This window comes from Mustelus asterias, chromosome 9 (genome assembly GCF_964213995.1).
Source record: "Mustelus asterias chromosome 9, sMusAst1.hap1.1, whole genome shotgun sequence".
In the NCBI taxonomy this organism is placed as follows: Eukaryota; Metazoa; Chordata; class Chondrichthyes; order Carcharhiniformes; family Triakidae; genus Mustelus; species Mustelus asterias.
This window is the reverse complement of record NC_135809.1, coordinates 130968432-130982406: the sequence shown is the minus strand read 5'-3', so window position 1 is coordinate 130982406 and position 13975 is coordinate 130968432. Positions and strand designations below refer to the sequence as shown.

General features: G+C 40.1%; 1 protein-coding gene across 3 annotated transcripts in view; it reads left to right on the top strand.

Moving 5' to 3' along the window:
- Positions 1-13975, top strand: part of bbox1 (butyrobetaine (gamma), 2-oxoglutarate dioxygenase (gamma-butyrobetaine hydroxylase) 1) — a 188583-nt gene that overhangs the window by 36809 nt on the left and 137799 nt on the right. For all 3 annotated transcript variants that reach the window (XM_078221036.1, XM_078221038.1, XM_078221037.1), the window contains exon 3: positions 4423-4537. In XM_078221036.1, the coding sequence (XP_078077162.1) occupies positions 4423-4537 (115 nt within the window). The remainder of the gene's footprint in view (positions 1-4422; positions 4538-13975) is intronic.

The following is a 13975-nucleotide window of genomic DNA, read 5'->3' as shown; positions in this document are numbered from 1 at the left end:
GGCTGAATTGATGGTGGGGCTTAATCAGTGTCAAGGTGCTCACTTTCCACCCTCCCATCAGATTGAATGCCACACACCACCTAACACACCACAGTGGACGGCAATAAACTCTCCACTATGATTCATTGGTACATATTGTTCCATATTCATTACCCTATTAATTTTTAATTGCTTATCTTCTTAAGTCTTCTTATACCACACAGCATTTTCTGAGTTAGCAGATCACATAACCTACTCCCAAATGTCTATCAATAAAATTCTTGGCCAAACCATTAGTCAGCATTTGAAAGCAATCCATTTTGACTGATTCTTCTATTCCTTTTCTAGATTGGCAGTTTGCCTCCATTCAAGCCCTTTACACAAAAAATTCAGTTACTGATGTGAGTTTCTATTTGTTCACATCTTATAACTTAATGTTGCAAGTCATTGATATACAAATGCAACAATTCACAACTATATCTTTCTAAAACTATATCAATATCATTCTAAAATATGAAATAATCAAGGGGCAAAAGTCGGGGGGCGGAAATAAATACATTAACTATCACTGAAGAAAATGTATTAGAGAATCTAATGGGACTAAAGATTGACAAATCCCCTGGACCTGGTGGGTTGCATCTTTGGATATTAAAAGAAGTAGCTATGGAGATAGTGGATGCATTGATAGTAATCTTCTAAGAATCCTCAAATTCTGGAAAAGTTCCAGAGGATTGGAAAACTGACCTTATTCAAAAAGGGAGTAAAGAAATAGCCTAATATAGGCCAGTTAACTTCAATGTTGTCATTAGAAAAATGTTGGAGTCCATTATAAAAGATGTAATAGCAGTGCATTTAGAAATATATAACATAATCAAGCAGAATCAGCATGGCTTCATGAAGGAGAAATCATGCCAGATAAATCTAATAGGATTATTTGAGGTGGTAACAAGCAGAATAGCTAAAGGGGAACCAGTAGATGTAATATGCTTAGATTTCTAAAAAGTGTTTGATAAGTTACAACACAAAAGGCTTCTTAGTAATGTTATGGCCCTGGACCAGAATCCCAAATTAAATTAGGAAGCCAGACCACAACAATGTTTCTGTTTTGGCACAAATGTGAGGATAGGATGTTTCACTCCTGAAGTAATTCTGTTGACATATTAGGGTCCCTTTATAGTAAAACAAACGTTAGTTAATAATAGTTTAACTATAACTCGAACAAATGAAGCAGCTTAACTATACACATTGAATATTTAAACATGAAAAGAAACAACTCTAATTTCTAACCATAAAGGGTGTAGATACGCAGAGGGACCTGGGTGTGCAAGTCCACAGATCCTTGAAGGTGACGTCACAGGTGGAGAAGGTAGTGAATAAGGCATATGGCATGCTTGCCTTTATAGGACGGGGCATAGAGTATAAAAGTTGGGGTCTGATGTTGCAGTTGTATAGAACGTTGGTTCGGCCGCATTTGGAATACTGCGCCCAGTTCTGGTCGCCACACTACCAGAAGGACGTGGAGGCTTTAGAGAGAGTGCAGAGGAGGTTTACCAGGATGTTGCCTGGTATGGAAGGGCTTATTCATGAGGAGAGATTGGGTAAACTGGGGTTGTTTTCACTGGAAAAACGGAGGATGAGGGGTGGCCTAATAGAGGTGTATAAAATGATGAAAGGCATAGATAGGGTGAACGGTGGGAAGCTTTTTCCCAGGTCGGTGGTGACGTTCACGAGGGGTCATAGGTTCAAGGTGAAGGGGGGGAGGTTTAACATGGATATCAGAAGGACATATTTTACACAGAGGGTGGTGGGGGCCTGGAATGCGCTGCCGGGCAAGGTGGTGGAGGCGGACACACTGGGAACGTTTAAGACTTATCTAGATAGCCACATGAGCGGAGTGGGAATGGAGGGATACAAAAGAATGGTCTAGTTTGGACCAGGGAGCGGCGCAGGCTTAGAGGGCCGAAGGGCCTGTTCCTGTGTTGTATTGTTCTTTGTTCTTTGTTATCACTGTTTCAGTTCCAAATAAGCAATATTCTTCTTACAGACTGAAAAACCACTTTAAATATAGTTAGCAATTAGAAAAAATATATATACATACTTGCTATAATGGATGTAAATAGCCAGGAAGCTTTCAGAAAGATTTTGTGCAGAGAGCAGGCTTGCAGACCTCTGTCTTTAAACAAACCCCCACCAGAACTGAATACTCTTTCTCTCTGCTACCTCTGCCTCCTCCTATTAACCACATTATCACATGGCCCTGCATACCTAAACCCATCTTCTATTCCTATAAGCAAAAACCCCTGAGGACCTTTTCTTTTTGGAAACAAAAGTCCATTAGCTCTCTCCTAAGTAAACTCTCCATGACTAAAATGAGTAATTATCTTTCTTTCCCAGCATCTGAGCTATAGTCCTTCCAAACATACCAACAGCCTATAGTAAAAAACTGAACAATAAAAGTGTCCCCTTGAACATAAAAAACTATAAATTTCTATATATATTTGTGAATGATACAAAAATAGTTGGGAAAGCAAGTTGTGAGGATGACACAAAGAGTCCAGAGAGGGATATAGACAGGTTAAGTGAGTGGACAAAAACTTGACAGATGGAATATAATGTAGACTGTGACAGTGACTGTGACTGTGATACTTTTAGAAATGTATTTTTTAATCATGTTCTCGGCAGTTTGTAAGCAAGCCTTTTGTTTTTGTTGTGGTACCTGCTGCCTGATTAGACATCCTTTTATTGCAGCTTAAATGGTTTAAATGGGGTTTTGCTTATTTTAAATCTGGATCTAATGCACTTTCTGGAAGTTTACAACCTTTTGAATTGTTATGGGAAGAACGATTGACAGGTCAGGTGGGACAGTTTTTTTTTCTCTTCCCAAGAGTTCTTTCACTTTCAGTTTTGGACGTTGGTTGGTTGGAAGCTGTGTGGAATCCAGACTGATAAGTGTGTTCCTTGCCTCTTTCTCTGGAGTGAAAATTCTGCTCCAGGTGGTTTGCTAGCTAGTAACTAGAGGCAAAGATTGCCTCTGTCTCTTGCAGTGGTATGCTGGCTAAAGGCTAAAGGCCAGCCGTGTCCTTATCTCTACCTCAAGATGTGTCAAGGTCTGCTGGAAGTCACAAGGCTGAGAAGTCAGAGTTTCAATTCTCTATCCAAAGGACTAACTCACAGCAGATGTTGCAGAGCTCGGAAATCCAGCATCACGTGAGCGTTCTTTTTTTCTGGGCTAAACTGGGGACGGTGTATGTTTAGAAGGAGGTTTATTATGCTGGAACATTGCATTTAGTTGTTAAGGTTTATACAATATCATGGTTGTTTTTTCTCTTGTTTGTAATCGGTAAAGGTTAATATTTTCTTTCCATATGTCAACTGTATTCTTAAATAAACTTTCTTTGGTAAAAGCTCCCTAGCGGGCCATTTGAATCATACCTGAGGTGAAAAATCTTATGCTTACCTTAGCCAAATTCAAAGTGAAAAACCTATGACCCAGATTGACTTCATGAAATATCTTGGAGTTTCTGACCTGGATTATAACAAGACACATGTTATGCACTATGGTAGGCAGAATAAAGGAGCCTAAATAATGTCATTTAAATAGAGAAATACTGCAGTAAGCTGCAGCATAGATGGACCTGAGGTCCTTATGCATGAATCACAAAAAGCTATCATGCAAGTTCAACAGGTAACAGAGAAGGCAAATGGAATATTGGCTTTCATTCCAAAGGGAATTAAGTATAAAATTAGGAGAGTCTTGCAAAAAACTATACAAGACACTAGTTAGACCAGTCCTGGAATACTGTGAGGAGTGTTGGTCCCCTTATCTAAGAAAAGATATGCATTGGAGGCAGTCCAGAGAAAGTTCACTAGGTTGATCCCGGGTATGGAGGGATTTTCTTATAAGGAGAGGTTGAGTAGGTTGGGTCTGTACTCATTGGACTTCAGAAGAATGAGAGGCGACCTTATTGAGAGATATAGGATTCTCAGAGGGCTTGATAGTTTGGATGCGACAGTTGCTTCTCCTTGTGGAAGAGTCTTAGAACCAGAGAGCATAATCTCAGAGTAAGGGGGCCACCCAATTAAGACAGCGATGAGGAGGAATCTCTTCTCTGAGAGGATAGAGAGTCTGTGGAAGTAGAGGCTAGGGGTTTATGTATGTTCAAGGCTGAGATAGACAGATTTTTAATCAATAAGGGAATCAAGGGTTACAGGGATTAGACGGGAAAGTAGAGTTGAGGATTATCACATCCGATCAGTCATTATCTTATTGAATGGCAGAGCAGACTTGAAGGACTGAAAGCCTATTTTTGCTCCCATATCTCCTTATGGTCTTATGGCCTCAATAATTTAAACATTGAGTGCTACCACTACAGGTCTTAATGTAATCACCAATGGTGATTTGCTTTCAAATTCCATTCTGTAATTATCAATGTCTTCCTCTAGATTTCTGTTGTATGGCCTGACCAGCATGTTAGTGAATTCGATTCTAATTGGTTGAAAACAAGAAGTTTTGCCCAATCAGCAAGAAAGGAGAAACAAGAACAGCTTTTCTTAACAGGTAAGAACGTTATTCCTTAAATCTATTGTCACTGCACCCAGACAAGGAGATGAAGTGAATGTTAGTGTGTCTGAGAGCTTTATCACATTAAAGAACATTACATTTTGAATTGTTAGTTTCTGGTATAGCATAAAATGTTGCAAAAATATATTTTATATATGGGATAACATTTTCTTTCAGCAAATAAATGTATAAATATTAATACAGGAAAATAGTGCCTGAAGATTGTGTGGAATGTTGAACCTAAGATAGAAATTGTGAAGTGTTTTATCTTTCTGAACTTACAACATTTATTTTTGTTTGTTCAAAATCTCTGTAATTTTGCGGCTTTATTCTATTAGCAGATGTTTTAAATCTCTTTGTCAACTTTATTCAAAATGTTATTTGTTCCTAACCTGGGGTCTGCCCAAGGGTCATAACATAAATATATAAGATTCTGAGGTGACTTGACAGAATGGATGCTGAGAGGATGTTTTCCTTGTGTGAGAAATTGATTTGACTTGACTTGATTTATTATTGTCACATGTATTAACATACAGTGAAAAGTTTTGTTTCTTGCGCGCTATACAGACAAAGCATACCGTTCATAGAGAAGGAAATGAGAGAGTGCAGAATGTAGTGTTACAGTTATAGCTAGGGTGTAGAGAACGATCAACTTAATGCAAGGTAGGTCCATTCAAAAGTCTGATGGCAGCAGGAAGAAGCTGTTCTTGTGTCAGTTGGTACGTGACCTCAGATTTTTGTATCTTTTTCCAGATGGAAGAAGGTGGAAGAGAGAATGTCCGGGGTGCATGGGGTTCTTAATTATGCTGGCTGCTTTGCCAAGGCAGCGGCAAGTGTTAACAGAGTCAATGGATGGGAGGCTGGTTTGCGTGATGGATTGGGCTACATTCATGACCTTTTGCAGTTTCTTCCGGTCTTGGGCAGAGCAGGAGCCATATCAAGCTGTGAATAAACCAGAAAGAATGCTTTCTATGGTGCATCTGTAAAAATTGATGAGAGTCGTACTGATGTGCCAAATTTCCTTAGTCTTCTGAGAAAGTAGAGGCATTGTTGGGCTTTCTTAACTATAGTGTCGGATTGGAATTAGAACTAAAATTGAAATTGCATCTAAAAGACACAGCAGCTATTGCCAGTGGGTAGTGATCATTGATCCTTGCAAGCTGTGCATATGTGCAGCCATGCAGCATCCCAGAAGGTACCATTCAGGTTGTTTGCAGCTATGATGAAAGCTACACGCTGAAATGAACAGGCCTTGTACATTGAAAATAACTTTCCTTAGACATTACTATCAAAGCTGCAATGTCAGCCAAAATTCTCCCATCTCGCCTGCCACGGGAATCATGGCGGGAGAGACAAAAAATTCGGCGCACCACTTAAAGGTCTGTGAGCTCAAGCGAAATGTATGGTCTTGGGGTGCGCATGACCGGAGAATGCCGGCCATCCTGTCTTGGAGAGGTGGGACATTTCATTAACAGATTTAAAGTCGGGATTTAATCGAGGCTCCCACAGCGCAATTAAAAGCCTGACTAAAGTTTAACTACTGTACACAAGTTTCTCCCAAGACTCCAGAAAAGCAGCAGGGAAATGGAGGCAGGCGGTGCAAGCTTCAAAAGATCCTTTATAATAGCCCTTGCGGGCCAGCAAGAGATTCCCCTGCTCAACTCTACCCCCACACCATTCCACAAGGAAACATTCAGCTTGCCTTCTGGTGATCATGGCCTATCAGTAACTCCTGCTGTGATCACTTATCTTCCCTCCAATCTCCAGTGAACTCTCTCTCATACACACACCACCACCGTACCCTTCCCCTGCAATGATCGTGGCCAACCCCTCATCACCCTTTTTTTATGTGACTAGTTGGTCTCCCACAGTATTGCACATGAAGTTTTTTGTAGAGTTAAAGGTCAGAGGAATTTTGCTGGGTCAACATCAACTTCTTTGGACGCTGTAAAATAACCTCTACAAGAGAGCTATATGAACCAATTTTTAATAAATATTAAACCCTCATGCCCAAACCTTTTCCTGTTTGCCAATCTTTCCTGTAAAAACCAATGGAACATCCAGAAAGATTACTGGAAATTAAACTCAACAAGTAAACAGGAGGGATTTGTCTCTCCTTGTTCTATGAAGTGAACTTCAGTTAAAACTGAAAATGAAAAGTTCTGTAAGTGAATAAGTGAAGCTACATTGGGTCAAAAGGTAAACAGCATTTATGTACTGTAGGATTTGTTCAAACAAACTAAATGCTAAATAGGGAACAGTTTGAAAGATCTATTTTCTATCATGTTGAAATGAAAAGCTTGTACAACTTAACTTAAATCAACAAATCCAGGAGAAGGTGCCTTAGATTTAGCAAAAGACATGAATTAAAACATAGGCAGCTGCTGGAAAAACTCCTAAACCACTGTCAACTGTTAGAAAAAAATTTAAAATTTTCAATTTCATTGGACAATTTATTCAAATGACTGCCGGTATAGGCGTATCGGGTGCAATCGAATGAGATTTGCAAAGTAAAATTAGCACAAGTTATACACTAGTTAAATGGAGTCAAACAAGTTTATTAGGAAGGTTGTGGTTTAGTAGCTTCACATTATCATGGAAACTGGATGAAATGCAAAAATGTAGCAGATTATTTAACTTGGACCGTCAGCACAGAACTGGAGGAAGTAAGTACAAATTTAACAGTACTGCATTGTAAACACTTGAAAGGCGAGGTTCATCAATATTCTCTCTTACTCCGTTATATCTGAGATGGAGTAGGTTAGGTAGCAGTTTTTAGAAAAATAATAAAACACATAACACACCTTTTCTGCAACATCACACTTATTGTAACCTTTTTCTTGTAAGTTGTTTCTGGAACTCTTTAATCTTCTCTGAGATATTTGCGCTCATCGAATTCTGATCTCTCAAGCATTCCTGATTTTAATCACTCCACTGTTAGTGTCTGTGCCTACAGTTGCCCAGGCTCAAAGCTTTGGAATTCCCTCCCTAAATCTTTCTTCCCTCTACTTTGCTTTTCTCCATTACGACACTCCTGAAAGTCTACCTCTTTGTCCAAGATTTTGGTCATCTGGCTTCACAGGCACATCATGTGCCAGTTAGTGATTGGATACAGGTTCATAGTCATCCTTTCCCAGTTAATGAATACTCCGCCTTAACTCATAATTCAAATGGAATTTCCAGTGTCTTAGGAGCAAGTCGGGAAATGATGGATAAACGGAAGATTCAAAAGAATTTTAAAAATGAATTTGGACATTTATAAACTTTGCAATTTTCTTGTCATATCACCATATCTGAATCCCTGTAAATGGGCAAAATTTCTACTCTGTGAGTAATGCATGACATTATGTAGTAATTTGGCTAAAAACTGTTTATCTAAACTTAGAAATTCAGCATAACCTCCTTGCTATTGTACTCCATGGCTCTATTAATAAAGCCCAGGGTACCATATGTTCTATTAACTGCTCTCTCTGTCCTCCCACCTTCAGTTACCTATGCACTTAGACACCCAGGTCCCTCTACTTCTCCAGTCCCTTTAGTGTTATACCCTTTACTTTTTATTAGAATCACAGAATCATAGGGTCCATTGAGTCTGCACCTACATGCGAGAAAGACCTGAACTCCCACCTAATCCCGTCCACCAACACTTGGCCCATAGCCTTGAATGTTCTGACGTACCAAGTGCTCAGGTTATTTTTAAAGGATATGAAGTAACCTGCCTCTACCACCCTCCCAGGTAGCGCATTCCACACCTTCACCACCCTCAGCGTAAAAAAGTTTTTTCTCACATCCCCCCAAACCTCCTGCCCCTCCCCTTCAACCTATGTCCCCTCGTGACTGACCCTTCTAATAAGGAAAACAGCTGCTGCTTATCAACTCTGCTCATGTCCTTCATAATCTTGTACACTTGATCAAATCACCCTTCAGTCTTCTCTGCTCCAACAAAAACAACCCAAGCCTACCCGACCTCTTTTCAGAACTTAAATGTTCCATCCCAGGCAACATCCTGGTGAATCTCCTCTGCACCCTCTACGGTGCAACCACATCCTTCCTATAATGTGCCAACCAGTTGGCTGTCGATATTCTTTCTGCCAAAATAAATCACCTCACACTTGTCTGCATTGACGTTCATCTGCCACAAAATTGCCTATGTCCCTTTGAAGTTCTACATTAATCTCCTCACAGTTTACAGTATTATCCGCAAACTTTGAAATTGTGACCTGTTCAAGGTCTAGCTCTTTAATATATAACAGAAATATAAAAGAAATCAAGGGTATTCAGACATGATTGGGCAAATAAAATATATGGGCTTATAAATGTCAAATTTTAATGCAGATAAATGCAAGATTATACAAATTAAAGAAGGAACATTTAGGTATGTACACTATGAGCAAATGTCTATTGGAAAATGGAAGCACATACACTACATTAACATTTTTTATCCATATCCGATTAATTTGAAATTGTTGATCGCAAGGAAGATATTTAAATATTGGTTGCAAAGTTATTCTGATCTTTTTAACTAATTGGCAAGATTGCAAATATCATGTACAGTCTAGGGTACTTAACCTTCAAAAACACATCGATGGCTGCAAGGAGTTCAAAGAAGACTAATTAGAATGATTTCCACAGTTAAGTGATGAAGAGAAATTTGCAAATCTGAACTTATTTCATTAGGAAATAAAGATGATCAAGAGGAAACATGTAAAGGTTTTCAAAATGCTGAGAAGCAATTACTTCAGATAAAAATGGATTATTTAACTCGGACTGTTGATGCAGAATTAAAGGAAGCAAGTACAGCATTGACAAGCATCAAACAAGATATGCTTTTGCTTTTATGGCTGAGTCACAAGCTCAATTTCTAATCAAAATTGGTATGTTTCAGTTAATGAATAGCATTGAAGGTAGAAGGATAGGTGTAACTAAAAGTGTCAAGAAAGTAAAGGAACTTCTGTCTAGATAGCATCTTACAATTCCTCAAGACATAGAAACATGGAAATAAGAAGCAGGAGTAGACCATTCGGCCCTTCAGGCCTACTCCACCATTCATTTTGATCATGGCTGATCATCGAATTCAATATCCTGATCCCCCCCCCTCCCTCCCACATCCCTTGATCCCTTTAACCCCTAGAGCTATATCTAATTTTTTCTTGAAATCAGACAATGTTTTGGCCTCAACTACATTCTGTGGTAGTGAATTCCACACATTCACCACCCTCTAGGGGAAAGAATTTCTCCTCACCTCAGTTCTAAAAGGTTTACCCTTTATCCTCAAACTATGACCCCTAGTTCTGGACTCCCCCACCATTGGGAACATTCTCTGTGAATCAATCCTGTCTAACATTGTTAGAATTTTATAAGTTTCTATGAGATCCCCTCTCACTCCCAAAGTGTCTCACTCCCAAGTGCTTCACAAACATTGAAACACTTCTGAAATGTAGGCCGTGATTCTCTGATCTTGTTCACCCCACCATCACTGTCAGCAAGAATGGAGAATCTTGGCACTTAGCCAAAACTTCCATTCGCTGCAGCTGGACCAGAGAACCCCAGCTGTAGGCAAAGTCAGAGAATTTCAGCCATAGTAATTTTATTATGCAGGCATATGTACAGTCAATTGCATACAATAAAGTCCACCAAATAATATGTGAGCTGAATGACTAGATAATCTGGCTTACTGTTTTAATGATGTAGGCCTCGACATCTGGAGAACTTCCATGCTCTTATATAATTATGTGGAGAAGCTGGGATTGTTCTCTCTTGCGCAGAAAAGGTTAAGAGGAGATTGATTAGAAGTGTTTAGAATCATTAGCAATGTCAGCTGTGCTCAGTTAGCAGCACTCTTGTCTCTGAGTTACAAGGTTATGGATTCAAGTCTCTCTCCAGGGCCAGGTTTGGGCGGGCCTGGAAATTGCTGCTGAATGGTAATGGAAGTTTGTTGGTTCACCAAATTGGATTGGAAAATCCCGGCCTAGGACTTGAGCACAAAAATCAAGGCTGACAGTCTAGTGCAGTATTGAGAGTGCTGGTTGTCAGATGCGCTGTTTTTCAGATCACACATTAAATTGATTTGTTGCCTGCCCTTGCATGTTATCAAGAAGGAGTTAGATATAGCTCTTGGGGCTAAAGGATATGGGGGAAAGCGGGAACAGGTTATTGAGTTGGATGATCAGATGTGGTCAAAATAAATGGCGGGGCAAGCTCAAAGAGCTGAATGGCCTATTCCTCTTATTTTCTGTGTTTCTTGGTCATCATTAGACATAATTGAGGCTCATTCTATCCTCTTTCAAACATGCACTTTCAACAAAGATAACTGGAAAGTGATCAAGAGCAGAAACCTGGCCAGTTTTTGTTTCAATAACAATCCAGATTTTGATTGAATTTAAATTTCATAATCTTCTATGGTATGATTCCAACTCAGGTCCCAAGAGCATTGTGTTCCCAGCATACTGAAAGCAAATGAACAGTGGGGCTTCATTATGTCACTGTTATTTCATTTAAATGTGATATTTAGTGCCTATTGTATACTCCAATTTAAAAAGCCTCTGCATTCCTGGGGTAACAAACTCCAAGGCAAGTCAAAGAGAGCCAAAGACCCTGAATTGTGGCTCACTGCCCATTTTGTTCTTTGCACCCTGAAATTAAGCACCCTCAGCTACAAAGCAATAAAAACTTGACCTATCAAAGTCTAGAGGAATGCATTTTGTCTAATATAATCTTAGTAAGAACCTTTGGTTCTTTTTTAAATTATAGAAGCCCTACCATGAAGAAGGTGGCCACTCGGCCCTTCAAGTCTGCACCACGGTAGCACAGTGGTTAGCACTGCTGCTTCACAGCTCCAGGGTCCCGGGTTCAATTCCCGGCTCGGGTCACTGTCTGTGTGGAGTTTGCACATTCTCCTCGTGTCTGCGTGGGTTTCCTCCGGGTGCTCCGGTTTCCTCCCACAGTCCAAAGATGTGCGGGTTAGGTTGATTGACCAGGTTAAAAATTGGCCCTTAGAGTCCTGAGATGTGTGGATTAGCGGGTAAATATGTGGGGATAGGGCCTGGGTGGGATTGTGGTCGGTGCAGACTCGATGGGCCGAATGGCCTCCTTCTGCACTGTAGGGTTTCTATTCTATTTCTATTCTAACTCTCTGACATGGCAACTGTCCCAGGCCCGCACCCCCGCCCTAACCCCGTAACCCCCTACATTTACCTCACTAATCCTCCTAACTGACATATCTTGGGACAATAAAGGGCAATTTAGCATGACCAATCAACCTAACCTGCACATCTTTGGACTGTGGGAGGAAACCAGAGTACCCGGAGGAAACCCATGCAGATACAGGAAGAATGTGCAAATTCCATACAGATAATCACCCAAGGTTGGAAATGAACCCGCGTCCCTGGCGCTGTGAGGCAGCAGTGCTAACCACTCTGCCACTGTGCCACCCTTATTGGTTTTATTGCTGACAGGCTTTTAAATCTCTGCTCCCCCTCGCTGCTAGATTATGCCAGTGTTGTCAATTGAAATGAATGGCCTGAGTAGCTCCATTTACAAATAGTGGGGCATGGGACTTCAGACTGTTGCAGTAATGATTTCAACTGTTTAGCTTTGGGACTTCATGCTATGAAGGCTATGAAATCAACACTCTCAGGAACCTACTATTAAGGAGTGGAACACTGGCCAGGTTTCTGCTCTTGATCACTATCCAGTTCTCTGCTAAAACTGCATGTTTGGAAGAGAATAGGATTAGCCTTGATTATGCTTCTCAGAAAGTTTCTCTGTCAAGGCTCACACATGAACCTACTTAGGCAAGATAATTGAATCCTGAATTCTGGTCCGTTTCATGTTCAAATTGCTAACGCTTCTGGGTTTTAATACATTAATCATGAATAAGGTACAAAAAAAAACTATAGTGTTGAATATAGAATGATATACCATGTGCCAAAACACTTAGTATATTTAATAGAAAGTCTCAGGTGAAAGTTTTCCTTCTGAAAGTTTTCCTTGAGCAAATGATTTCAGCTTACTTCTATGGAAAGTTTTGTTCAGTTTCCTTTGTCAGAACATACGAGACTGATTTAGTGCTGTGAATACTACAGAGAAAACTGCCCGTGTCTTGCTAGCCTTGAGCAATTGGGACACAGCATGCACATGCCAGATGCAAAATAAGTGGTGCTGAAGGTTTCCAGAACTACCTGATTTCACCCAGACAGAGACCACTATGCTTGTACACTGGATGAGGACATGAAAAGTGAACTTCTGCTTCACAACCTAACAAGAAAATTTGGGCACAATACTATCTTTGAATTAAAACGAGCAGAAATATGGAAAATGAACACAAAACACAAGTGGGATGCTAGGATAAAGAGGCTACCTCTGAAATACTCCCCCATGTTGTGACGCCAAAATATTTTAATCTTGGAACTTGTGAGATCCTGCTCAAACCTTTGAACAAAGTACTGGAGGATCTCTATTGAAAGTAGGAGCATTTATTCTCAAGAAATACATTTCCATGTCTGTTTATGAATTTTAGGTCGCAGACTCTATGTGAAAGTACCTCACAGCTTCCAACTAGTTTTAAGGACCTATTCATGGGCTGACAATTGATGCAACTTTTTTCAAGCGAGGCTGTAACACCATCCTCTTTAAGAGGCTATTTGATTGAGGCATAAAAATGCACACAGTCGGATAAGGGGATATGTGTCTGCAGTTTATGTTTGTTCATTGTGAATATTGTCCAGGTAACCAATGAAATGTTCAAAGTATTTGTGTTGGAGTATAATCAGGAATGAGTTAACTGCTACATCCCTCACTTTATATATTTTAGTTCATTACAAAAATAATTACCATAAGAGGAAGGTGGATAATCTAATATATAATCCACACTTAAGGGATATTTTTATGTATCATTATATGGATCTACCAACATATGTACATAAAAAATAGGAGCAAAGGTAGACCATTTGGCCCATCGAGCCTGCTCAACCATTCAATAAGACCATGGTTGATCTGTTTGTATTTTGAGTTCAACATTCCCATCTACTCCAATAAACTTTGATTCCCTTACCCAACAAGAAGCTATCCACCTCCGGCTTTAAATTGTTCAGTGACCCCATCTCCACCGCCTTCTGAGACAGAGTCCCAAATTTGCACAACCTTCGGAAAGAAAAAAATCTCTTCACCTCTGTCCGAAAAGGGCGACCTCTCATTTTAAAATAATGTTCCCTAGTTCTGGAGTCACCCACAAAAGGAAACATCCTTTCCACTTCCACCATGTCAAGACCATTCCGGATGTTAGATACTTCAATTGAGTCACCCCTCATGATTTCCTCCCACAGTCTGAAAAGCGTGCTGGTTAGGTGCATTGGCCATGCTAAATTTTCCCTCAGTGTGCCCGAACAGGCGCCGGAGTGTGGCGACTAGGGAATTTTCACAATAACTTAATTGCAG